The sequence below is a fragment of the Candoia aspera genome, chromosome 13 (genome assembly GCF_035149785.1).
Source record: "Candoia aspera isolate rCanAsp1 chromosome 13, rCanAsp1.hap2, whole genome shotgun sequence".
Taxonomy (NCBI): domain Eukaryota; kingdom Metazoa; phylum Chordata; class Lepidosauria; order Squamata; family Boidae; genus Candoia; species Candoia aspera.
The window spans coordinates 8,402,621-8,429,564 of record NC_086165.1 but is presented as its reverse complement, the minus strand read 5'-3'; the positions used below and the strand labels follow the sequence as shown (position 1 = coordinate 8,429,564).

At 43.4% G+C, this 26,944-nt stretch overlaps 1 protein-coding gene and 1 long non-coding RNA gene across 2 annotated transcripts; one reads left to right on the top strand and one right to left on the bottom strand.

Annotated features, from left to right (window-relative positions):
• The first annotated feature begins 691 nt into the window (after window positions 1-691).
• On the top strand, window positions 692-26,944 carry TNFAIP8L3 (TNF alpha induced protein 8 like 3). Its single transcript, XM_063313906.1, has 2 exons — window positions 692-883; window positions 25,677-26,944. The coding sequence occupies exons 1-2, from the start codon at window positions 832-834 to the stop codon at window positions 26,237-26,239; spliced, it is 615 nt and encodes a 204-aa protein (XP_063169976.1). The 5' UTR covers window positions 692-831; the 3' UTR covers window positions 26,240-26,944.
• LOC134504620 (uncharacterized) lies at window positions 10,153-11,845 on the bottom strand. The gene is made up of 2 exons (XR_010068663.1): window positions 11,755-11,845; window positions 10,153-10,238 (listed from the first exon to the last, which is right to left on the bottom strand). It is a non-coding gene; the product is annotated as an uncharacterized LOC134504620 (long non-coding RNA).

Sequence of the window (26,944 nt, the reverse complement as noted above, 5' to 3'; positions counted from 1 at the left end):
CTCAGCATTATGTGCAAAGTGGGGTTTATTTCGAAGGTAACACAATCAAACTTGCACTGCTTGGCTGAGTTCAGACAACACACTAAACCAAGATGCGATTTGCTTGTTTGTGGCTCAGCATGGGTGTGGGAATCCAACCACTATAGCCTGCAAGTCAAGATGCGTGGGTTAGCACAATGTGTGAACATAAACCCCTGTGGTTCTGTCCTCCGTCCTCACGCAAACCAAGTTCTGTAAGCGGAGTCTTGCGCTACCTGCGTGTTAGGAAAACCACCAGCGGATGATCTGTCTGCGGAGGGGGACGCGGGCGGGGGCCAACGAAGGAAGCCTGAAACTACGGGAGACAGTGGCAAAGATATAGGTGCAGACACCCCACCCTTAAAAAGAGGGGGGGCTGCTGAAACTAAGTCCAGGGGAATGTAAGCTCCCCAAGGGAGGGCGAAGAGGCGCAGCAAGAGAAGAGCAGCTCCAGAAACACGCCGTTCCTTCTCAGGCGCCCCTCCCAGTTTGTCCCCCCCGCCAACCCGGGAGCCAGCACCGCCCACCTGCTTCTTGGCTCCGCCCGAGCCGGCAACCGGCGCTTTTCTGCTGGACGGGAGAGGGCTGGACCGGCTGCTGCTGCTGCTGCATGTGCTGGAAGCGACCCGGTGCGGGGCTGGAAGGCGGCGAGGCGAGGCGCGGATCGTCCCCAACTCGCTCTCTCGGTACTCCGCGGTCCGGCAAGCGGCGGGGCGGCGCGGAGGGCTGGGCGCTCCTGCCAAAGAGGCTGCGCCGCCCGCCCGACTTCGTGCCCTCTGAGCGGCCGGGGCGGCGGCGGCTCTCCTCCACGCCATGGACTCGGATTCCGGGGAGCTGAGCGAGGGGGAACTGGTCTCCGCCGCAGGTAAGGCAGCCACGGCTTTCCGCTGGGGCGGGAGGGGGCGAATCCGCGGAAGGAGGCGCTCGCCCGTCCGCGAGGCAGCCTCGAGGAGCGCCGGCCGCTTGGAGGCGGCTGGAGATGGGGCTCTTCTCCCCCAGACCGGCTTCCGCGGGAGAAAAGCCTCCCTTTTGTCTTCACTCCGCCTTGGCCCAGATCCCGATGCGTGAGACCGCCGCGGTTGGGCTGTAGTCCGGAGGGGAAATACTTTGCACATGCCCAGAGGCCCATTGGTGGCCGGGCCTGAGCGTTCCTGGGGGGATTTATCCTGCAGATACAGGCGGGGTGAAAGTCGGTCTCTTACTCCGCCCTCGTAGCGCTGCTTCCTCGGAAGGAAAGTCGCTGGAAGAGTGGCCTGGTCGCTGAGTTCTCACGCTTTACTAAACCACGGTTTAGTGAATCAGCCATAGTTGGCTGAGTTCCCGGCTCCGCCAAGCAAGCACACTACATTATAGGTATGCACACTGCATGACCTCAATCTAGGTATTATATGTGGAAGAATGTAGTTTGGGAGTACTGGAACCAGTTGCTCTCTGGGAGGGGAAATGCACTCTACCTGTGCTCGGAGGATCACTGCTTGAGCGGCTTTAAAAAGTGCTTGGGATGGAAGGCCTTGGGTGGAATTGGTGATCAAGATGTTTCCAGAGTGTTTACCTCTGATAAGAGTTTATCATGATGTTGAGTGTGCATAAAACTAACTCTAACTTTTAAAATGAATTAGACTGTCACCTTTTGTGTTCCAGGGGTGATAAATGGGCTGCTTTGCAGAGCATAACATCAGTTGGAATCCAGGGAGCTGAATTCAGATTTTCATTCTGCTATGGAACTGATGGGTAGATGCTGCAGTTGCTGCAACTCACAATTGTTGTGATCCTAAGCAAGAAGTGCATGTTCTGCCATGAACTCTCTGGAAGAGGGTTGGTAGCTTAAAAAAAAAAGTTTGGGTTTTTTTGTGGCTGTTTCTAGTTGAACCCTACTAACACAGGTGACTTTTAGCCTTCCATACACTACCTGTGCTACTTTTGTTTGGTTTTTTAAAACCTGGGAGGTGTCTGGAAGCTTCTCTTTAAGTGGGTTCCCATCCTGCCCTAAGCCATGGTTTGTTTAATCATGGTTTATCAAAGCACAGTTAGGTTTATAGCCATGGTGCAGAAACCATCCAGGCTAAATTTAAACATGATATGGTTGGCTTGTTTGGTTCTTGGCATGTTGTATGAATTCAGCCCTTCCTGTGTCAAAGAGCTGATCTGTATGATCAGATGTCAGCTGAATCTGCAGTTTGGGGAAGGACTTGTTTATCTGCCTCCTTGGACATGGGCATCTTCTGATCAGACTTGAGCTCAGATTGAGAGAAAAGGGGTGAGGCCAAGGCCCAGTGGGAGGGGAAGTCATGATCGTATGGAAGGTGGTTGAAGGATATTTGCATGCTCATCACAAAATCTGTACACATCATACTGTATGCTCAACCAGATCAGTCAGAAACTTCTCCCCATGCATTTCACGTGTGAAGCTAGTCTTGGCTCATGGTAAACTTAGGCATTCTTCTTTATGGTGGAGTGAACCAGGTATGAGGAATTCGGTGACTGGGTGTGGCTTACGAATGTAGTCCATAAGGGTCTGCTAACTACCAAGTCAGCCTTGAGGGACAGGGTCAGTCAGAATCCAGCATTTTGTTTGCAAAAGTTGCCAGATGGTTTCAAGAAGCCACAAACCATATTTCAGAAAGGCAGTCCCACTAGACCTCGACCAGAACATTCAGTAGGCCAGTCCTTTTCCACAGATGCATCTCAACCCTCTTGACTCTGTTCACATGAGACTAACCCACTGTTAATCAAGCCACAGTTTGCTAAGTTAACTCAGTTGCCTGGGTTTACCGCACATACCACCATAAATATGTTGAGTCGCAAAGTGGCCAACCTCATTTTAACCCAGCATATCAAGTGAATCCAGCCTTTCAGAGGCCCCTGAACCAGTGAATCTTTTACAACATTGATTCTGAACATACTTTGAACTAAATCATGCTGTTTCTTGAACATCTATAGTGCCATGCTTATATTTCCAGAACTGAAACTAGGATCCTGGATTATATTAAGCCATGTTTGCCTCTAGGATGGCTGGAGCTTCGAGGTTGAAGACGACTTTCAGTTGGTCCCAGCCTAGAACCAAACTTTTACGCTGTGGCTTGGTTTAGCCATAGTTTGTCAACATATAATACTAAGCCATTATGGGATGTGTGAGCCCCACCTTTTAAGGGAGATGCCTCATAGCAACCTAACTTAGCTTCTCATCAGTGGTACACCGATAGTCCCAGTCTCTTTACTTTGTAAATATATTTTCATCTGCCTTGTAAAGTGCTTAGTCCACAAGATTTACATGCTCTTCACTCCACCCACAACCCTGTGCTGTTAGGAAAAAATACAACTCTTTGCTTTTTTATTCTCCTGGTAGAAGAAAACTTTCCCTGATGCAAATTCTCCCAGCATGGGTGGTTTTTGGGGTTGAACTGCACTTGGGCCTGGTTTTTGAAGCATCTGAAAGCGGGCATGGATTCCCAGCTTCTGGCACTTGGGCGTTGGTTCAGAGCTACATAAACCAGCTGTTTTCCCTGGATGGAAACCAGATAAGGTTTCCAAACGGCACCAGATGGAGAAATCTGCTCTTGGTAGAGGCAATTCCTGTAGAGGATCAAATGAGTCACGGTTATCCCATCCAGCAACAAAACATGGGTGTGTGCGGGCAAGTGTGTAGGATTTCCAAGAATGTCTCCTTGTAGAGCTACAACTGCATCTGTACTTGAAGGTATCTTAACTTTCAGCAGATCATGACTGGAGTGGAAATTGAGAAACGGTGGTCATCTGCAAGTTCTCAAATCATGGTATTAATCGAAGAGTTTTTGTGAAGGTGGCTTTACTGCTTTCCTCTGGGAGATGAACATACATAGAAAATAGATAATTTGCTGTCTCCCTTCGCTGCTGCGATCATTTCACATTGTAGAGCAGTGTTTCTCGAACCTGGCAACTTTAAGACATGTGGACTTCAACTCCCAGTATTGAACAACTGAATCTTGAGAGATCTTTCAAGTTAGAAAGGTAGGATTTGCCCTGTGCCATAAAGCCATCACTTTCCTGCATATCTCTTGTTAATATCAGTAGGGCTCAACTTTAAGGGAGCAAGTCAAATATTAATATTTACTATGAAGGATGGATCATGAGTAACTTATTTAAAAGTTACTGCTTCTATTTTCATTATGGAATTTACATTTCCAGTACATGTGAATTTTGAGAGTTGAAGTCCACATGTCTTAAAGTTGCCAAGTTTGAGAAACACTACTGTAGAGGGTCTGGCCTCAGTGCAGCACATTTTTACTCTTGCGTTACTCAACTTTTACTAGCTTAATCACTAGGATTTGGTACATGTATATGACCCTTGCCCTGTTCTTCTGTGGATGGCTTGCGGATGAGCAGTTATTTTTTAAAAATTGTTTGAAGATATCTGCAAAAAAATGTGATAATGAAAAATGGCAGCAGGTAATAAAATGTGGCCTTCAAAAGTGTTCAACGAAAAGGGTTTTTTAAAAACTTACAGGTAGTCCTTGCTTAACAACCATTTGTTTAGTGACGTTTCAGACTTATGACAGTACTGAGAAAACATACGACTGGTCCTCACACTTACGACTGTTGCGGCGTCCCTGTGATCATGATTTGGGTACTTGGCAACTGGTTCACATTTATGATGGTCACAGCGTCCATGGTCACATGAGGCTTCTGGCAAGCAAAATCAGTGGAGAACTGTGCAATTTGCTTAATGATCACCATAAAAAGTTGTAAAATTGGGTCAGATTTGCTTAATGACTGCTTTGGTTAGCAACCAAAATACTGGTCCCAATTGTGGTCGTTAAGCAAGGACTACGTGTATAAGCAAGGACTTGAGGAACATTAAAATCTCTCATCTCTTCTTCTCCACAACCAGTGTAGTGTTAGACTGTTATAGCCAGGCAGGGTAGAGTGAATTTATATGAAAATGGTCTGATCCAATAGATCAGTCCAGTGTCTTCCACATGTTCTTATGAGGCATTTTTAGTAATAATGGTTCTCCCATTACTAAAATTGTTGGAGTGTTTCTCCTTTGCTTGGAGACGTTAAGAGAAATTGTCCACCCTATATCTCTGCCTAGAGATTTGATGGAGAATGTTGAGTCGCCATTTGTGTCTAGCTTTAATTTAAATGTTTTGCTCAGTGTTCCTCTGGGAAAGAATTCTCAGCTGATTTAGGACCCTGGGCATGGTGTGTTATCATCTCCCTTCTATGTGGCCGACTTACGTTTATGCTGAAATTAATATGCTTCTAGAAAGGTTTGAGGTTCTGGCTGGTGATGAAAAAAATGACCTCTATTCTATTTAAAGGGTAACAGCTTATGGAAATCTATATTCCATATGTACCGTTGCAGAGCAAAGCCAGGATAAGTTGTGATACTGCACAATTTTGGGGATCCTCTCTAGCTCCTACACTGGTGCCTTCCATCTGTTTCTGTTCTTTTCAACAGATTATTCAGCAGCTCCACTTGGAAGAAATCCTGCATTAAAGTGGTTTTTGAAATCCTGGCAGTCGGTTTCCCCCATCCCTTTGCGGCAGTTGGCGTTATCTGCCCCTCGCCATATCTACAGTCGCTGGTGGAACTTTATGATGGGTCTCAGACCCAGGCTGAATATAAAAAAAAATTGAATACAATAGAGCATACATACTTGAAAAGGCTGCAGTCGTGAATAGTCTGCCTTTCTGTCTACAGTGCATGGGTTTTACAGGCTACAAATACAGACTTGGCAACTTCCTGATGTGTGGCTTTCAGTACCCAGAATTCCCCAGCCAGCATGGCTGTTGCTGAACATTCTGGGAGCTGACCACCATCCATCTGAAAGGTGTCAACATTGGGAAACAGTGAGCAAGTTATTTTGGGATCTTCATTCACCCAAAGAATTATTTTGGCCAACCTAGAAATGGACTAAGAAGAGGTGTTAGTAGCTCATTACAAATACCTTGGTAAAAATCATATAAAGCAGAACATGATCCCATGTTCGGTGCACCCGTCTTTACAAAGCTTTTCACCGTAGGCAATTTTGTGGTATTTACCCTTCAACTATATAAATATGGTGGAACAATTAAAGATATGGGGAAACCCTTGTCTGTTTCATCAGGATCATTTTGTTGAGGCTGATAAGATTCAGGAAAAGAAAAAGCTCTGGCTTAACCAGCATGCTCATTTTCCCTGCTCCCCAATACAAAGACTGGTCCTATAGGACACTTAGGTAAAACTGATGGTCTTTCCTGATTTTGCCAGTTTCCCCCAAAATGAAATAGTGAAGATTTATTGATTTCGTGGCATCAAATTGTGGTTGACGCTTAGCGACCACACAGATAAATTTTCTCCATGATGGATCTGTCCCTAACCTGGTCCTTCAGCTTTTCCAATGGTGCAACTCATTGCTACTGTAACTGAGTCTACCCACCTTGCTGCTGGTTGTCGTCCTCTTTCCTTCCACCTTTCCTAGCAGCAGAGCCTTCTCCAGAGAGCTGGGTCTTTGCATAATGTGTCCAAAGTAGCATAATTTGAGCCTGGTCATTTGTGCCTCAAATGAGAACTCTGGATTGATCTGTATGATGATCCTTTGGTTTGTTTTCTTGTTTGTCTATAGTATTCTCAGGAGTCTTCTCCGACACCAAAGTTCAAAGGCATCAAAATGGGGTAGTAGTTGAAGGAAATAGCCAAGCAGCAGCTGTTCACAGTCTTAGGAACTGGGGGATGAAATTGCTCTGTGACTGTTAATTAGTATCCAAAGAGACACTTCCTTTCAAGAGGAAAGGTTTAAAATGTGAAGGAAAAAGAATTGAGGATGGGAGTGAACAGCGGGTGGAAGACTTACAGTGTACTTTGGATAGAACACATCTGTTCACAGATGATGGGAGAGGATGCAGGGGTCTTGAAATACGATTGCTATTCTCTCTCCTTCTGCAAAGACATACTAGGTAACGTAATTGTGGACATCTATGAGAGAAAAAAATCCAACTTCCCAAAGAGGATGGTGCTCTAGCAAATGAGGTGGCACACAAATCAAGAGATAAATTAATAAAGAAAATGTCGTTATAAGGACCAAGCAAAATGGCAGAAGAGGGTATCTGGTTTTCAAGTTCTCTGCAACTTTCCCTGAGTCAGGTGTTGCAAAATTCAAGGAATGGGGTAGATGTAGGAAGTCCAGAAATGACACCAGGTATTGCAGTCATGAATATTGGGTCTTACCAGTGTAAAGTTGTATCTGTCAATCTTCAGAAGCAAAGAATAATGGGAATACCCTTCCATTCTGACAACACAAACAGTTAAACCCTTCGGACTGTGTTCACACAACACACTGAACTAGGCCTGTTAAAGACCAAGTGGCTGCATTCTTAAAACATGCTAAGCTTGGTTTGTTTCAACCTGGCTTGGTTTTCTGTGGCATAATGTGTGGTTTGAGTTTCTTCAGTTGCTCTGTGGAAGGGCTGATGGTGGACAGGTGGGAATCAGTGATTCTTAGGCTAGGCTGAACCATTGTGTAAACCCAGCCTGTTGCCTTGTTGACTCAAAAGGATGGGAGGAAAAGGCTTAGAACTGACATCCTGACACTGGCAGGTGTGCGTGTGTGTATTGTGTTTTGCAGCTGACAGATCTTCTGAATATGGACTTTTTTTTATGCAATAAAGCAACTTTCCTAGCTGTGTCAAGTCTGTAGAGCAGTGTTTCTCAACCGTGGCAACTTTAAGATGTGTGGACTTCAACTCCCAGAATTCCCCAGCCAGGCTGGCTGGGGAATTCTAGGAGTTGAAGTCCACACATCTTAAAGTTGCCAAGATTGGCTGGCTGGGGAATTCTGGGAGTTGAAGTCCACACATCTTAAAGTTGCCAAGATTGGCTGGCTAGGGAATTCTGGGAGTTGAAGTCCACACATCTTAAAGTTGCCAAGGTTGAGAAACACTGGTGTAGAGGTTTTGTTGCTACTGAGTGCAGGGTTGAGTTTCTGGAGAGTCACTGATTCTGCCCATGCCTAGTGAAGTCTGACAGGGTTTCTTATTGCCTTGTGCAAATCCGGAGAAAGGATCAACACAGCAATCGGTGTGTTGCATGAAAATAGCCAAAATGTCTCCTAAGAAGGACGAAGATCCCATGTTCCTAATCTGGCAGAGAGCAAACCCATGCATTGGCTGCAGCCTACAAAATACAGGACCGAAATCTCAAATGAGCTCTTCCTCTGGCTGTGCGCATGAGTGCCTGCAAGGAAGAAATGGGGGGGGGGGCAGCTTGAGATGCGGTGCTTCGCAGGGCTTCCATGAAATCCGTTACTCTGAATATAATAGTGCTGTGCAAGTTGGTGACAGAGCGAAATTGCATTTAATTAGCTCTCGCTTCCATTGCAACTGGGGGCTGGCAACGACTTTATCTTTGATGGAATGCTGCCCCCCCCGGCCCCCTCCTTTTTAGTAAAACTTCAACCAGTGGAGGTTAAGCATGTGACCACTTGGCAGCTGGCCCTTCAAACCGAGTCTGCACCCAGCAGTTGAGTTGTCTAAATCGGTTGGCTGCCTCCTCCAGGAATTCCTTCCGCTGCCAGCTGGAGCCTCCAAAACCATTTCTGGGTCTTCTTTACTCCTGGCATGAAGAAGTTGATGATCATTAAATTATACGATGGACATCTTCTCCTGATTAGCAGAGGAAAGATAAATACTGCCAGGAAGTGCAGTACCGCATTGCAACATTATTTATTGTCGTAACTACGGCTTGGAAGTCAGGGTGTAATTTATTTGTCTTGTGCTTTTATTATCTAATTTGCAACGTCTAACAAATCATTTTTCTCTAAACTCTCCGTCATTCTTCATGATTTGCCTTCCATGAAAGCTTTAAATGCCCAAAACGGCATTTCCTTCTAGTAATTGGAAGATGCTTTGATGGGTTTGAACTGAAATTGCCTTTCCCTCCATTGTGTGATTCTGTTTGCATCTTGCAAAACTGAGTAGCAAATATGCTTCAGAAACTTTTTTTTTTTTTTTTGCAAGGCCGAAGTTGCATTTGCTCTTTGCTGGGGGCTACAACCCAAAGCGAGGCAGGATACCAAACACAGGTGGGGTAGAAACATTTTCAGGTTATTCTCTTTGATTTAAACTCAAATAAAATTAAATGAAATTAATTATATTTGATATGACTCCCCTGTGTTCAGATGAATTGACCTGCATTCCATATTTAAGAGGGACTATTCTGTAGTTAAACTGTGGAAGAGCTATAACAATCAGAGAATACAGGTAGTCCTCAACTTATGACCATTTGTTTAATGACCGTTTGAAGTTCCAACAGTGCTGGAAAAACTGACTTACAACCAGTCTCGCACTTATGACCATCGCAGTGTCTCTGCGGTCACTTTCTTGAAATTCATGCACTTGGCAACCAGCATATATTTACAATGGTTGCAGTGACCTGGGGTCATGTGATTGCCATTTGCAACCTTCCCAGGGGGGTTTTGACAAGCAGAGTCAATGGGGGAAACCAGATTCACTTAATGACCATGTGGTTTGCTTAATGACTGTGGCAAAAAGGTCGTAAGATCGGGCATGACTCACTTAACAACTGCCTCACTTAGCAATGGAAATTCTGGTCCCAATTGTGATCATAAGTCGAGGACTACCTGTACCACGTCTGTTGTCTCATATAAAGAATCATCTAGTATCTTACACGCTAACAAATTAGTACAACATAAGCTTTTGTGGATCACTTTAACAGATGCATGGATTATATGACACACACACTTGTGTAAGATGTGTAAAGGGAGCTAGAGTTACACATAGAGTGGATGATAGCTAGAATAGTAGTTAGCTATGGAACTCATGACTACAAGATGAAGCAACAGCTGCAGCTAGTGCAGAGGTGAAACGGAATTCTCATGCCCTTTTCCATTTGGGGCAAATCATGATAAATAAATATTATTTCCAGCATTGCAGGCAGACTGTCTGCATTTTCCCCCTCTGCTGCCGGAGTTCTGAAGATCATCTTCTGACGCTGGTATCTGTTTCCACCAGCCAAGCTTGCCATCGCAGTGGCTGGTGCGGTGGCGTTTTCTTGTGGAAAGAGAGCTTGCAGACCGAAGGAGGTGTAATTTAGAGCTCCGTTTCATAATAGGGATCAGAAGAAAGCTGTGTTGCTGTGGAAAGCAGTGTGTTCTGTTTCCCTTTCCTATTTCTTCTGCCTCTTTTGTGCCGAGGACTTATGAGTCAGCCAAGTGGTAAGGAGAGAGGAGAGAATGGAGGCCCTGAAAAAAGGGGGTGGGTGGGATTTTGCATTTTGCAGTGGATCAAAAGATTTGGTAAACTCTGTGGGCAGCATATGGAGAGGGGAGAGCTGTATAACCCACTGCAGAGACGGGCCTTTTTGGAACTGGACAGATTAGAGCTTGCAGAGGATTGTCATCTCCATGTTCCACTTGAAAGATTCAAAAGCATCTGAAGGGGTTGCCTGCTCTCTAGGCTAGGTTAGTATTGAATGAAAAATTCTGCAACAGGATCCGACTGCACCATGGTGCATTTAATGAATGTTGGCAGTGAACATACCTTGACTCCCAAGATGTTGGGTAACTACAATTTTCAGGCTCCTTGCATTATGGGCCAGGGGGGTGGGGGCTTCTGGGACTTGTCATTGCTCAACATGGAGAGGACCACAGGGGCCCTATCTCCAGATGATGGAATGTAACCGATGGGTGAAATCCTCCTGTAGATCCTTCCTCTGCATCGTGAGATGGATGATGCTGGTTCCAGCAGGAAGGACTTGCATGAAAGCTCTTTTAACCACTTTCTCCCCTCTACTTACAGTTGCCATAGACTTTAGGATGACACCCTTTAAGAAGTCCTTGAAGGGTGAGGGTTCACATATTAATTCCTTTGAAGAATATCTGCTGCATCCTGCAGCCTCAGAGGAGTTCATTGGATAAAAAAAGCAAGATGGGCCCTGCCCTCAAAGCTTCCATTCACAAGGCTGCATTCATACAGCAATGCTTATAGCTACATTTTCTTGGAAAAAAACATAACGGACACATCTGAAAGAGGTTCATAAGGGTTAAAAAAGTGTTTATGTTCATCACTTTGCTTTACACAGGAAAATTCAAGAGCAAAACCCCAAGAAAATGAATAAATTAATAAATCTAAAGGACTGCTTTCTGAGATAAAGGACGTACGGTTGCTTACTTACTCAGTCATTTCAGGTTTTAGAAGTGATGTCAGCCCAACAAGGTAGGCCAGACTAAGAAGCCAATGCCATGTAGGTCAAGACTACGGTTACTGTGACAGCTACAGTAACAGAATCTTTCAAATCTAAATGTGCTTCCCCCTCCTTCACTTTGTGTAAACTGGGGAGGGGCTTGTCTGAGATGGTTTCTCAAGTTACTCTCTTGGCCTGGGCTCAAGTCCCACTTACCTGACCGTTACCTTGGTGATGGCTCTTCCTCCCGTTCTTCAAGGCCATTCCCTCTGTTCTCGACAACTGTCTTTACCCAACCTGCAAGCTTAGTTGGGGTTATTTATTTATTTATTTATTTGTTCAAATTTTGCTACCGCCCATCTCCCCCAAAAGAGGGACTCTGGGCAGTTAATCTTGGCTGGGTTGTTTTGTTATCCATGTCCAGCCCATTTAGTTAACTTATAGTCCACAAATCCAGAAGAAGAGTTAGCTCAGGAGCCAAGTTAAGTGTGTTACACGAATGCCGCTTAAAAGAAATAATACATAAGAAAAACAGGAAGGGAAAAAGAAAAGATCAGTTGGACAGAAGTTTTTACTGGCATTCCTCTTCCAGTGATGGAAATAAGCTGTCATGGGAATGCTGCTGCACCTCCGAACCAGATGAACTCCACGAAGTTTGGTGATAGAGCATCTGCTTGGTCTGTTAAAAAGTTCAGAGAGCAGGTGATGGAACAGACTTCCTTAGCCCTTGAGGGCCTGGAAAGAAGTTGGGCAAATTCAGAGCTAAATGGACAGTCTTGCCTAGCCTAAGAAAACTGCCTATGATGTAGGCTGTCTCGCAAGTTGATTAAATTTGAATCAAATGTTCTTGGGTGTGAGAAAAATAACGGCCAGATTTGGCCCATTACAGCCAGCGGTTGATCACCAACTGTATGTATTTTGGACAAGTTCTGTCCTGACTAAGCAAAGACCATGCCAAGATGAGGAGAAAGTCTCTAGTGTTTTATTTACTGCTCTTGTAGACAGAAAATCCTACCCAACTGAAGAAGTGTGGGAAAACCCAGACAGATAAACCCCAAAACTCAAGGCAGGTCTGTTCTGGGTTTCTTTGAATGACAGCTCAAAGTCTCTAAAACTACGCATGCGTTTTCCCCCCTGGATAGGGGTCTCCTGCTCACCATCCATACTCATGACAAGTTCTTTATATATATTAAGAATGAGTGCTGAGAGAGAATACTGAGTTGTTTTAATCTCAGTTGTTGTCTACTGCCGACTGTCACAAAGACGATTACATAGTAGTTGTTTTTTTAAGAGTTGCAACGCTCTCACACAGCAAGGGGAATGCAAAAAGTCATAGTAAGGAATTCCTGTTTCCCTTTTGAACAATGCAGCTGAAGAGGAATGAGTAATGGATTTCCATCCTTTCCTTTGCCTCTGATTCAGACTGTTTAACTTTTTGGCAGTAGATGCGCCTTTGGATTAAAGAAGAAGCCATCTTTCAAAAGTTCAAATTTTTGGAAAGCCGGGTAAGGAAAAGCAACTGTTTGTTTGTAATGGGAATGTAAATTCCTTAATGAAAATAGAAGCAGATTTTAAACAATTTACTCAAGGTTTGTCCTTTATAGTAAATATTAATATTTGATTTGCTCCCTTACAGTTGAGTCCTAGATATTAACAAGAGATATGTGATGGCTTTATGGCACAGCGTAAACCCTACCTTTCCAACTTGAAAGTTCTCTCAAGATTCAGTTATGCAATGTGTAGAAGCTCTTTGAAGTTACAGTTGGGGGGAAGAATGAGATAGGCATTGATTTACTCTTCCCTGACCAGATTCATAAGCCTTTACAGTACATTGTTAAATGGAGGAAGGAAAACAGAGCACAGGGCAACCAGAATCATTGTATGAAATTTACTGTTATCTCACCAATAAAACCCACGTCTCCTCTCTTCTCAAATTCTGCTTATGATCCTATCAAATTAAGGGGGAGCCATACTTCTGCTGGATCAGGATGATTTCCTAGGATTTTCACAATGCCAAAGGAATCTTCCCCAGGGTTATGTTGCTTGAGGAGTGCAATTTCCAGAAGACCTCACCATCATGTCTGTGAGGTGCTCGGATGAGCAAGCCTTGAGGGTTGCTCAAGGAAGTTGAAGAGGTATTAGCCACTTGATGGCCATATTTATGTATCTCATTAATCACAGGTCTTTGGCTTAGCACGTTGTGTGAATCAAACCCAAGTATGGCATTCCCTAGCATAGGATCTGATAACCCATTAGCACTGACTGTTAATACAGCATTTCTGACATGTAGCTTGCAATGTTACAGAGGCTATCCTTTCAGGCCTTGAATTGTAGTTTTTCGATTATTGAATTTTTTTCTTCATAGCATCCCAATTTTCATTACACCTGGTTGGCAGCCTTCTTAGTGGCTGGATTCACCCAACCCCTAGAACTTGGTTGCCAAATGAACTGGCCCACTTTTTTGAGTTGGCACAATTTGCTATGGGCCTCCCCCTCCCCAGCTGCAAAGAGGTTAAAATTAACCAAACTTCCATGTTGGGCAAATCCAGCTAAGCAAAGGCCTGGGTTCAAGGATAAGAGAATCAAATGCAAAAGGATCCTGAAGTAATCCACAGCCCTAAAATGCGTATCTGCTAAAATTTTGACACAAGCTTATAAAAGAGGCAGAGTCAAATCTTCATTTGCCTCTGATTAACCTCCTCCTCTGCTTGAGTTCTCCATTTGGCTCAACGAAGCAGGTTGCCAGCATTACTTGGAGCATCCATCATGTGTCTTGATTCAACCAGTCACTGTGCTGAGAAGCTGGGCCTGTTGGGTTTTTGCCTGTTGAGCAGCTCTTACAGGCAGTGCCAGCTACGAAGGTAGCTACAGGGCAAGTTGACAAGCGGTTGCCAAGAGCAACTGAGCCTTATTGTAACAAGGAAATAATCATTTAAAAAAACCTGATCCTTATTAGCAGGCCAGGAAACAGTTTAGAACTTGTTTGTATTCTTTGCAGTATAATCTTCCGATGTGAAGGGCAGCATATGTCAAATTTGGATTGCCTTTGATGTTATTGGGGAGTGGGGGAGACGAGAGTTAAAAACACGCAGGGGTATGATGGGTCCAATTCAAGAAAAATACTGGGTCTTAGCTATCATTACACAGCAAGCATAGAGTAGACACTGCCCTAATTGCAGCTGACGTTGTCTCCTTGCCAGATTTTATGAATGGAAGGACAGGGGCATGAATGAATCCTGGAATAGCCAGGTCTGTCTTCAGTTGCCAGTTCCCTGTGCAGCACTTTCACAGCAAATCCCCCCCCCACTTTTTCCCCCCCCCCCTTTCTCTTCTTGGATTCGTTGGCCTCCCCTACTAACTGCCAATCTGGAGGCCTTGGCTGGGAGGCCGGCTTCGTCCACATTTGTTTCTTCCCTCTGTACGGAGGAAAACCTACTCAGAAACCTTTTGTGGAATTAGGACCGTTGGCAAATAAATACATACAATGTCAGGCAGATGGAGAAAGGTGAAGAACTAAATCTCAGTAGCTTGCTTTCATCAAGGCAGAATAGTTCCCCCTGGAAAACGGGTAAAACTCATACCCCAGAGCAGCAGTTTCCGAATAACTCCCGGAATTGAACCACCACTGATTTTTGGTGTTGTTTCTTCCTCTTCTCCCCTCCCGTCTGTATATGATTGTGGTAGGATATAAATAGCAGTGATAAATAGTTTAGATTGATACCCCACTTGTATTTTGTGCAGCTCCAGGCAGCATGCATAATGTTCCCACAACAACCCTGTGAGGTGGGTTGAATTGAGAGGGGGGCGGGCCCCAAATGATCCAGCCAAGCTGTCATGACTAAGGCAGGATTAGAACTCACGGTCTCCTGGTTTCCAGCCTGGTGCCTTAACCCCTACGCCAAACTGGCTCTCTCAGTTTTTCATCTTTTCTTTGCAGCTGTGGCATTACGTATTTTGTGTGTGGGGGTGGATATCTTTCAGATGCAGATTGTTTTGACTGAGTTCTCTACGAATCCATTAAATTTATCTCTCTGTGTATCAGCTTTTCCTCCACTGAAACTAGGGTGATGTTAATGATGGAACCAAATCACAGACTGAAGGGCAAATAAATGATTGAGCACCTTTTCAGAGAGCTTAAAGCAGAAACATCTAATAAGGATTAACTTGGGGAAACTAAAACATAGCTATTTAGTTAAACAGGCACCTCTCTTAAGTTTTAAAAATATGGAATAAATAGGGCAGAGGCCAGATGTGCAGGCAAGGCAGCTATGTCAGGGAAAAATTTGCGAGTAGGAATTAGAAGCAAAAAGTTAAGCTCAACAAGAGTAATGCTTAGAACCCATAGGATACGCTGCCGAGCAATTTGTGTAGATCATCTCTATAATCGAGAGAATATTTTTGCAAAGCAAAAGAAAATAAAACTGGCATCATTACACTGCCAGATACAAAAATGGGACTGGACCTTGCATAGCCCTGAGGCTTTTTAAGTGAAAAAAAGCCTTTGCTTTCCCAGCTAGCAAAGAAATGCGGCGGGGGGGGGGGGGGAGATTCTGCCTGATAGACACAAGGGAGTCTTTACAAGGCTCAGCCAGTCTTACTTCATGCCCAATTAAGTGTCCATGCCCGCTCCTCATTCTCCAAGATGTTGCGTAGCATTGGAATAAAATCAGAACTTGGGTGGGATTTCATCCGGGGAAAAGGATTAAGTGAATCATCATTCTGGCTTGCCCCCCACATCCAGAGGCTCCACGGTGGCTTCCTTAAAATCGCTTCTCGGCCTTTTGGCTATGATCAAGTGTAAAAGAGAACATGTATACCTTGTTCCAGATATAATTGTAGATTTCATGCTAATTATCTTCCACTCTCTCCAGCAGCTTCTTCAGTGGATCTTAACACAGAATGCCTTCCGTAAAAGTTCCGGTTGATTTACACTAATGTGACTTTGAACTGCAATCTACATGGCTGCAAAGATGTCTCTCTGTTGAGCTTTTGTTTTTTACCCCATTCTGTGATTTTATAACTTGGTAGCCGGGGAAGAATTACGGAGAACTCAAAAGCTCGCATCCCAGATGGTCCTCGTAAAAGTATTCTCCTGCTGTAGACCTTGAATTTTTTTATGGAACAACATGGCTAAGCTCTCTCTCTCTTTCACTCTCTCCCTCTCTCTCTCTCTCTCTCTCTCTCTCTCTCTGTTTTTCTCTCTCTCTTTCTCTCTCTGTTTCTCTCTCTCTGGAGAGGGAGAGAGGTTGAGTACCTCTAGTTGTGTGGTGGAAAACTTGTGTGCCAACACATTATTATTGTTGTTGTTGTTGTTGTTGTTGATCTATAGTTAGATTCACAGTCTAAGGCTGGTAAAAACTTAATAGTTCAAGTCCTAACCAAAGACCTAAGAATTATTAAGGTAGAGTCTAAGATTATCATCATCACCAGCATCGCTTTGTCCTGGAAGCAGTCTGTAGCCTTCCCTTTCCTATTAGCTGCCCATTGTCATTTGGTTCAAGCTCTGGCCCTCAAAGAAAATGTACTTTTTTGGTCATTTCTAGAGTCCTCCCACCTTCTAAGTGGCATTGAGCAACTTGTTAAATGGAAGGGATGCGGCAGCACATTATGGCAAGAACATTTGCAGGCTGCCAGCATGTACTCCTGCACCTTTTTCATATGGAAAAGGTACTGGTTGAATAAAGCTTCTGGAGCAATCTTACCTTGAGCATGCCTTTTGACTCAGTGGCTTGGTGTGGGCGTTATCACAGAAGGTAGAAATGTATAAAATGATACATCATTAAGAGAGAGTTGGTTTCCTTCATTTGTTACTTAGAACTTGCATCTCACCCAACACAACTGAAAGGTGGTAGATTCAAGGGCAGAAAAATAATGCATGTCATTCTGTAATGGGCAAGGCTTACAGCCGCAGCTTTATGTTTGTGGCTTTAAAAAATGTTGACAAATTCATGGGACTTTCCATATTGTTCAGACGTTAAGGCTGTACAAGCACTAATTCTGTTCCCAGTTCTAGTGTGGGAATGTTGGAAGGTGGCTAATTTTCATTTATTCATTCAGTTCCAATCCCACCTGTCCTCTAGGAACTCAAAATGGTGCACGTAGTATTTCTTCCTCTTATTTTTCCCCAGAAGTTCGTGAAGTAGGTTGGACAGAATTAGGGATTGGCTCAAAACTACTGAGTAAGCTTCCACAACTGAGGTGGACTTGAAGATGGGTCTCATTAGCATTAATATAATGCTGTAATTAGAACATTACCAGAGTACCTATTAAGTTTGTGTTCTGAGTAGGAACAGCTCAGCACGTGTGATGGAAACATGACCTATGGATTTCTACTTGTTAGGTCTCTGCTAAAAGTCTGTGCCCATAAAAATGGCAATTTTACCATTTGGAAGTCTTTGAAAATACAGCAGTCGGATTTATTAATTGCCTGAACTTGGTTTAAATGAGATTATGAAGTGGTGTATATTCCTTATATAGTGAGGGGGGACTATAAGCATTTTTCGAGATCCACATTATTTTTCCAAATATTTTTTGAAATATTTCACCTGCCAACATACTAGACGTGCCCAAAGATTCACCCTAGGGTTTGGCGCTGATGTGATGAATGGCCCCTCGTTCCCATTTAAAAAGAAAGGATCACAAAAATAGTTTCCATGCCTTAAAAGGTAAAGGATTTGAGGGCAGGAAGTGCCATGAATTCCCACTGATATCACTTGAGATGGTTGAGATTCTGAAACAACAGAAATGGAGCAACAGGTGTGTCGGATGCTGAGCTTGTGAGTAGTGGTCTTTGTAGAAGATAATACTGCAATCAACAAACACAACATTTGGAGTCAGACTATATTTTCATGAGGACCAGTGAGCAGATGTTTGGGTTCTTCAAAACACCTCACCCATTTGGATGTTGCGGGGTGGGGAGACTGCAGGAGAACGTCAGCCATCACATGGAGCTTTTGTGTCTTCGATTTGGCAAAATGTGTGAATCCATCCATTGTGGCTTAATATCTGTAAACCAGGACAATATAGTGTGTTCAACAAGCCATGTTAAAGTGTTTTGGCTTTGCGTGATGGGTGAACCTCACAAGCCAGTCTGCATGTAGACCCAGTCTTAAGAAGGAGATTGCAGACTGATGTTATGGTCCTATGTATTCAGTTCATAGTGACTTCACTGTGACTTCATGGATACATCCATGTAGTTTTCTTGGCAACCATGTGGAAGTGATCTGCCAGTGGTTTCTTCCTAAAGAAAGAAGAGAAGGGGCTTTCTTGTGTGTAAATATGCATAGCTTCCATTCTTAATTGGCCTAGCTTGGTAGATGTTTGACAAGTTTTAGGTTGCAGCTAGGATTGCTGAGACAAAGATTTACACTGCAGATCAGACTTTAGATTTTAGCATTATGAGTGAACAATGCTAATGGCTGATCCCAATTTCTACTCAGATCTATTTCCATCCACAAGTAACAAACACAGGGCTATTTTTACCCAATAGTCAAAGAGGAATACAAAGCATGAAACTCAGGCTGACTGACAGTCCATATCATGCCTTGAATGTTGATGGGAGAGTTAGGCGGCGTTGCTGAGGACTGCTTTCTTATTCAAAATTAGTCCCAACAAAATTAATCAGCTTTAGTTCCAATTAAACATGAATTGCACTAGTGATTACAGTTATTGCTCTGATGAGCTTCCAGCAACGTGCTAAGCCACAGTGGTTTGATTTGGGCTTAAAGTGTTCAGAGTGAATGGAAGCATTCAGGTTTGTTAGACTGTGGTTTTAAAAACGGTCTTAGCGTGATTCTGAACCCAGGTTCGGTTTTCTAAGCCAGCCAGCCCCTGAACCCAGATTTGCAAACTCTATTTCATATTGGCTACGCCATGGGAGTGTTCCTTTCATGCGCACTCTCAAGAGTGGTGTGTTTAGTCTAAGACAAAGCATGCTTCTCTTCCCCATGTGCTACACCAAGAGGACTTATCAACATATTTATTCTAACTAGAATTATTATGCTTTGCTGATTTTTTATGACCATATTTCTTCCCGACATTTGTTTACACCCCAAATCAACACTGGGTCACTGCAGTGTTAAAACTGTTTAAATGTTCTTGCAAAGTACAGGGTTCAGCTTGTTAAAACAGATTACATTAAGCCAAGAGCAGAGCATTTTCAGTTTTAACCAAGTCACTGACAATAATTTCCAGCCAAAAGCGGCTTTATTCCATCCAAGTTTATCTTAAGTATTCTCTATAAATTCTTAATTACATGCATTATCTCCATGTATCATTTGCAGCTATAACAATACCTCGTTTTTTTCCAAACATAAAAGGGACAATACAGTTTGGTTTAAAGAGCAAACATCAGGAATTCAGGAAAACAGTTGTTTGTTGCTATTAAATAGGACAGGTACAATTCAGTCTGATATAATGTACAACATCCATACGGGCACAGATCTGTGAAAGGGCCATGCATCTAGAGGTAGTCCTCGCTTAACAACTATTTGTTTAGTGATGGTTTGGACTTAACAACGGTGCTGAAAACAACTTACAACCAGTCCTCACACTTACAACTTTTGCAGCGTCCCCACAGTCATGTGATCACGATTTGGGCACCTGGCAACCGGTTTTCATTTATGACCATCGCAGCATCCCATGGTAATTGATTGCCATTTTCGACCTTCCCAGCCGGCTTCTGGCAAGCAAAATCAATGGGGGACTGTGTGATTCACTTAACGACCACATGGTTTGCTTAACACCGGTGATTCGCCGAATGGCCACAGCCAAAAAAAGGTCATAAAATTGAGTCAGATTCACTTAATGACTGCTTCACTTAGCAACCAAAAGTCCAGTCCCAATTGTGGTCCTTAAGTGAGGACTACCTCTATTTACTCATTGCAAGTTTTGATCAGTCCTTGAATGAACTAGGAGATATCTCAGAATTTATTTTCGGTCCTGCTATCTCCACCAAGCAATTAGCACCTGATGCTCTTACTCTTCCAAAATCGAAGACGTCCAAAAATCTAGTTTAATATAGTTATTAATTCAGCCGCAGTGTTTCGCAGCCAAGGTTCAAGTTTTATTTTCCTTGGATCTTGGAACAGATACCACAGATCTGTTTTGTGCATTGTATATCTGCACGCCTGTAGTGCCTGTGTTGAATAAGAACCATATTTACATGTAAATAACATAGCTGAGCAACCCCCGTCTGAAAAAAAAAAAATCTATAACAATTTGTACATTTTATTCAGCCATCTGGAGATAAAATATTTTGGGAATCTCACAGATGCTCACATAGTCTGCATGTATGATATGGGAAGGGAAAGGAAAATATTTTAGGAAGGTTCCATTTAAAGAACCTTTCATATCATTTCTGTCCGATCTATAATTATAGTCTCAGTGCCTGTATCATTAATAGCCCTGAATATGCTATGCTCTTTATGATCCATTGAACTCAAGTTCTCAGAGATGCAGAGTTGAAATATATTGACCCTACAGGTGGTCATGCTAGAAAAGGCCATAACTTGGTTACTCAACTAAACAATTTTCTGGGCCTGCACAATGCATTAAAATATTAACTCACCAAATAAGCAGGGTGCACGCATCAGGATAACAAAACATCCACAACAAAAGCTATAATGAACGTTAAAACTACGCAAGCTTAGTACCTTGTATAAATCGTGGGTTTGGCTATAGGTGGAGTCTGATCTGGCTATAGGTGAGCAAATCCCATCTGTAAGTATTTGGGACAGCTTTCATTTATAAGGCGACTCCTATTTGGTGGCACCAAATAAAGGTAGTCCTCGACTTACAACCATTTGTTTAGTGACCATTCGAAGTTACAACTGGGAAAAGTGACTTATGATCGTCGCCATGTCTCCGCAATCACATGATCAAAATTCAGGCGCTTATCAACCGGCATGTATTTCTGACGGTTGTAGTGTCCCAGGGTCATGTGATTACCATTTGTCACCTTCCCAGCTGGCTTACAACAAGCAAAGTCAATGGGAAGGGCCGGATTTGCTTTAATGACCATATGATTCACTTAACCGTGGTGATTCGCTTAATGACCGTGGCAAAAACAGTCGTAAAATTTGGTGTGATGCTGGCTGGGGAATGACTGTGGCAAAAACGGTCGTAAAATTCCCAATGCTGGCTGGGGAATTCTGGGAGTTGAAGTCCACACGTCTTCAAGTTGCCACGGTTGAGAAATACTGACCGAAACTCTGATTGTTCCACAGAGTAGTTATTAACTGAGTTGTTAATCTTCCAGTCTATTTTTCTTTTAACAAACTGGCCCCTGGCCTCAACTCAGACGTGACTGTCATGGACAAGCTAGTTCTTAGAACAGGGAGAAAAATGGTAAAGCAAGGACATGGGAGGGGGGAGAATCTTGACCCTTGTCAAAATGAATGCCGATGCCCATTTGCAGTTGAAACGCCTTGTTTATTAATAGTTCCTATTCTTAATTTTATGTCTGAAATAATTTCCCCAATTGTTTAGAATATTAAAAATGTGCTGAAGAGGAAGTAGATCAGCTGTGCCGGTCTCCCCCCTCCCCAACCTGCTTACCCACCCCCCGATTATTCAAACAGATATTGGGCTATTTTAGAACTCTCAGGCAGTAAATAGCAAAGCTCAAAATTTGCCCATCTGAATTCCCTAAGCAGTATTTCTCAGCTGGACAAGGACGAAAAGAACCTTGTCAACTTTTGCTTGTTTTTTTCCCTCCCCCCTTAAGAAGCTTCAAGAAATGGCCAGCGTAAATCCACTTATAAAAGGGAGATTAAAAAGAAACGTTTTAAGAGATTTCAAGGTAGGGGATAAAATCTCAGGCTGGGGGGTGCAAATGCAAATCGTCACAAGTGCCGCTTGAGAACCGGATCGGCAGCTCGAGGGCCACCACACCGAAGTCTTTTCAGGAATGGCTGCAAACGATTCTAAAGGACCTCAAATGAAGTGTCAGGGGATGCCATTGAGTATATATTTATTAATTTTTTAAAGAAACCCACCCCCTTTCCCTTTGGCCACTGAGCTAGCAGTGTTTTTCATCAACCCAAACCAAAATAATGCACGGTTTTATTGTTGGGTTGTTAAATACTATTTGTTCAAGATCATATCTAGGATGAGAGAATTGAGGAAACCCAACGCTGTACGAGCTGCCCGAATCCCACTTCCTTTTTCTTCTCTCTTCGCACTGAGAAAGAGATCTTTCCTACCTTTAGTCCTTTTCCCAGAAGCCTTTCTTTGCCTAGGACAAAGATTTTTCTTGCTTGTTCATTCACTTTCCCATCCTTTCCCTGGCAAAGAGACTCTTGCAACAGATGGTCAAGCTTAGCCTCCTTCTTGACCACCTCCTCCTTCCATCTCCTGGGCAATCCCATCCTCTTGGCCCATCTTCCTTGGCCAAGCCTCATCCTCATCCGCTGCTCCTGCCTCGAAAGTCTGGTGCTGCCTCTGAGCAGTGTCCATCCAGAGTGTGACAATAGGTGGAGTAGAAGATCTACTAGGGTGGGTGAGATAACTTGCTAGGCCACCACCAGAAGATGACTTCTCTTCTGGAACATTTTTCCTAGTCCAGCCTGTGTGTTTTATGTGGCACTTGGCACCCTTACCTTGCTGAGCAACCTACCCAGCACTTAGCATATATTTTTGTAGGCCACAAAACAGGACTTAAAAAGAGGTCCATGTACTCCTGGTCTGAGTTCCCTGCTTTGGGGTCCTCTTTAATGTTTTATCTTGGAACAGGATGCACCATAATGATTTTCTGCACTTGTTTTCCACGTGTGTCCTGAGTTCAAACCCTGGCATTTCCAGGTAGAGCTAGAAAAATGACTTCCAGAAACCCTACTCAGTGATTATAGAGGAACTATCCAGATGATAAGCATGATCATTACTATTAGTAAACAATGGGAAGTATTTTTTTTAATGCAAAGTACTGCACAGGGACTTTGAAGGGACGCGGTGGCGCTGCGGGTTAAACCGCTGAGCTGTCGATCGGAAGGTCGGCGGTTCGAAACCGCGCGGCGGGGTGAGCTCCCGTTGCTCGTCCCAGCTTCTGCACACCAAGCAGTTCGAAAACATGCAAATGTGAGTAGATTAATTGGTACCGCTTCGGCGGGAAGGTAACGGCGTTCCGTGAGTCATACTGGCCACATGACCCGGAAGTGTCTATGACAACGCCGGCTCCAAGGCTTTGAAACGGAGATGAGCACCGCCCCCTAGAGTCGGACACGACTGGACTTTATGTCAAGGGAAACCTTTACCCTTTACCTTTTACTGCACAGGGAGATCTGAATTCAGATTAGCACCCAGAGCTGTGGTGCAAAAGAGTTTAAGAAAAACCAGATATTCCCTACAAGGACACTGGTCTAAATATGCTCCCATGCCTGCTATTTTCCTTTGGTACATTCATATCTGGTTTTTAACAGATGGCCATGTGCTCTGGGGTGGGTGAAAGTTACACTTCAGCAACATCTGCCAGGTTGCAGGTTCTCCTCCTCTTCCGCGAAACTCAAAGAGCGTGGTCCCAACTTTGGGACATTTGCTTCGCCCTGCAGTTCCCTGTTTTGTGGCTGTTGGTATTTTTCCCAACAGATGAGACGTGGCTCCCTGCCACTGAAGCATGAAGCAACAGTGTCTCCCAGTGACCAAAGTGGGCATCTCTTCAACACAGACTTGGACATAGCAAAGGATCTGACAGCTCTCACTGGCTTTGCTTAGCCAATTCTCACCGCCTACTATTTGTCCTGCTTTTCTTGAAAAGGAGCGGTGGGGTGGGGGGGAACCATATGGCTTGAAAAGCCTCTCTATGCCTCCCCCTCAACCACGCAAGGTTAGCCAAGTACAACCAGTTTGGTTTTCAGTTCTGCCCATATATGGACTATTAGTGGCTTCTCATTGCCATGGAAAAGAGAGCACGCGTAAGCTGAGATTTTTTTATATATATATAAAATAGCTCTGTTGCCTGTTGCAATCATTCACTGATCGTTTTTTTTTCAGCATCCTCTGGCTACTCCAAATTCTGGAATGATAAGGTACAAAATGCTCTCTAATGTGCAAATTAGAAATGGTCAAAGGTTGACCGTTGATAGTAAAAGTAGCTACGTTGTATGGGGTGCTGGTTGGTGAAAGAAGTCCTGGGATTTCATACGAAGAAATAAGGAGCTGCCTCAACCAAAGGCTCCATGTGTAGACTAGGCTAAAGCATGGTTTGCTGAACTGGCTGGGTGTAGACAAGAAGCTAAGCCATAAACCACAGTAGTTAGGCTCCCACAAAATGAAGCATGTATCAGATGAGATAGGAATCGGAATCAAGGTAAGAGACATGAATTGGTCGTCATCTTGGGACGCCGATCACAGATGTTTCCTTGTGTTTTCTGCCTATCGGGTCACCTGTGTGCTTTGCCTAAGAAGAGAGGTTGGCCGAAGTCAACAGCTGAGTTTTCTGTTTTCACAAATTAGATTGGCTAGGATTAGGGATTTTTTTCCCAGCAGCCCTTGAGAGGGTCCTTGGTGCAACACAGAGCTATCTTAGCACCTGATGGTGTGATTGAAATTCATATATTTCTCATGGCAAGTCTTTAATGGAAAGCAGACTCATAACTTGAACATTGGACATTTTTCCTCCTCCTCCTCCTGTTTGCCTTATTTATCATTCTGTCTACTGAAATATTTTCAAGAATTCAAAAGCTTGCCCACTGTTGTGAGATCCCCAGATGATGTTGACTTCCAATACTCCTTTGTTCATTTAACCAGGTTTCAGAGAAGGGTGGTGCCCTGCTAGATATTTTGCTGTATTGACATTCTTTAACATATGTATAGAATGTTTTGATCCCAGATTGAGGCCTGAATAAAGGAACCCCGTAGCCATTCAAAACTATATAATCATATTACTCGTATAGTAAAATACCAAGCATATTGATCGATTATATGCTATCAAGTCATTTTTGACTCCTAGCAACCACCTAGATAGATTACCAAGAGCATAATAGCATTAAAACATAGGAAGCAGAGATAGTTGGACAAGCCAGCCCAGAAGATCATCTAACAAAACTGAAAGGCTAGCTAACTCTTTTATAAAACGTAATTCCGTGAGTTAGATACTGATATGAAAAAGACACTCTCCTGGGTCTCTACCAGTAGCATGTTCAAAGGAGCCAATCTTTCAAACATCTATAAAACGCCATGTTTTATAGATAAGAATCAGCAGCATGGCAAATTTGACTGAGTTGTTTTGTACCTGATTAAAAAAAATTCCTCCAGTTCAGCACTTCCTTTCTGTCCATCCACATTATGAGATTATAATTTTTATCTGATTGAATGTGAAAATATGTTGAAATGAATATTTGGTAATATTTGGTAGCTGAATAGCTTTCTTTTCCTAGTTTAATCACAAAAACTGAACTAAAGGTGACACTCGTGTTGAATTAAGAGATTGACTAGAAATGACTTGCCGTTAATCTGTTTACTTTCCTGTTTACCTTCCTGTTGCCCGTGTTGTTTCTTTCAGGTCCTGATCATTTTAGTTCCAAAAATCTTGCTTTACAAGCCCAGAAAAAGATTTTGAGCAAGATGGCTAGCAAGACAATGGCCAGTATGCTGATCGATGACACCAGCAGCGAGATCTTTGATGAGTTATACAAAGTGACCATAGAGCACCTGAAAAGCAAGAAAGAAGCGCACAAAATTATGAAAGACTTGATCAAAGTCGCCATCAAGGTTGGGATTCTCCACCGGAACAACCAGTTCAATGCAGACGAGCTGGAGGTTGTTGAGAAGTTCCGCAAGAAACTGAATCAGGCGGCCATGACTGTGGTCAGTTTTTACGAGGTGGAGTACACGTTTGATAAGAACGTTCTTTCAGGACTCTTGAACGAGTGCAAAGACCTTGTGCATGAACTCGTGGAGCGGCACCTGACAGCCAGGTCCCATGCGCGGATCAATCACGTCTTTGATCACTTTGCAGCTGTTGAATTCCTGACTGCCCTCTATAGCCTTGATGGGGAATGTCGTCCACACCTCAAAAAAATCTGTGATGGAATCAACAAGCTACTTGACGAGAAAGTCCTCTGAAACTTGCCTTTACAAAATTTTTAACGAACAGATCGAATTGAGGGATGCAAACAAAGTTGGGAAAGGAATACAAGAGCCTGCTTCTTTCATATCACTCACCCGCCCACTCCAAGAAAATACCTTGGTAACAAAATACCGTTTTTCTGGAACACTTGCCATCCAGTTTGTAACGAAGAGCCATCAGAAGTGAGATGTACTTCAGCCAGCAAATAAAACTGATCCTTTTAGTACAGAGAACTGTTTACAATGCAAAAGAAATCGTGCATATTATTGGCGTTGGAACTCAGCACTGCAAAAATAAATCTGAAGATCTGTTTCAAAGAGCAAATAAAACTGCCTACATTTTCATTGTAGACGGGAACTGTAAAGTGAAAGAGCGAGCTCCGAACTTTGTTTTAAAAGAACAGTCTTCTGGCTTACATGTAATCCAGACTGAAGACCAAAATGAGAAGAAACTCTAGATGCTGGAAACAAAACTCAAAGCACAAACTGAGATTTGCTTTTAAGGGGTATAGTGTTCCACTGAGAATAATGGGAAAGTTGGCATGATTCTCTTACTGAAGTATGAGCTAAAGACTCTTAAAGAGGAACTATTAAAAAAGGCTCATTCGATATTGGTAAAGTCCTTACCCACTGCTGCAGTTAGTACCAAAGGGAACAAAGTTTGGTTCTAGAGCAGAGGAAGGTAGAAACTGACCCTGGGCC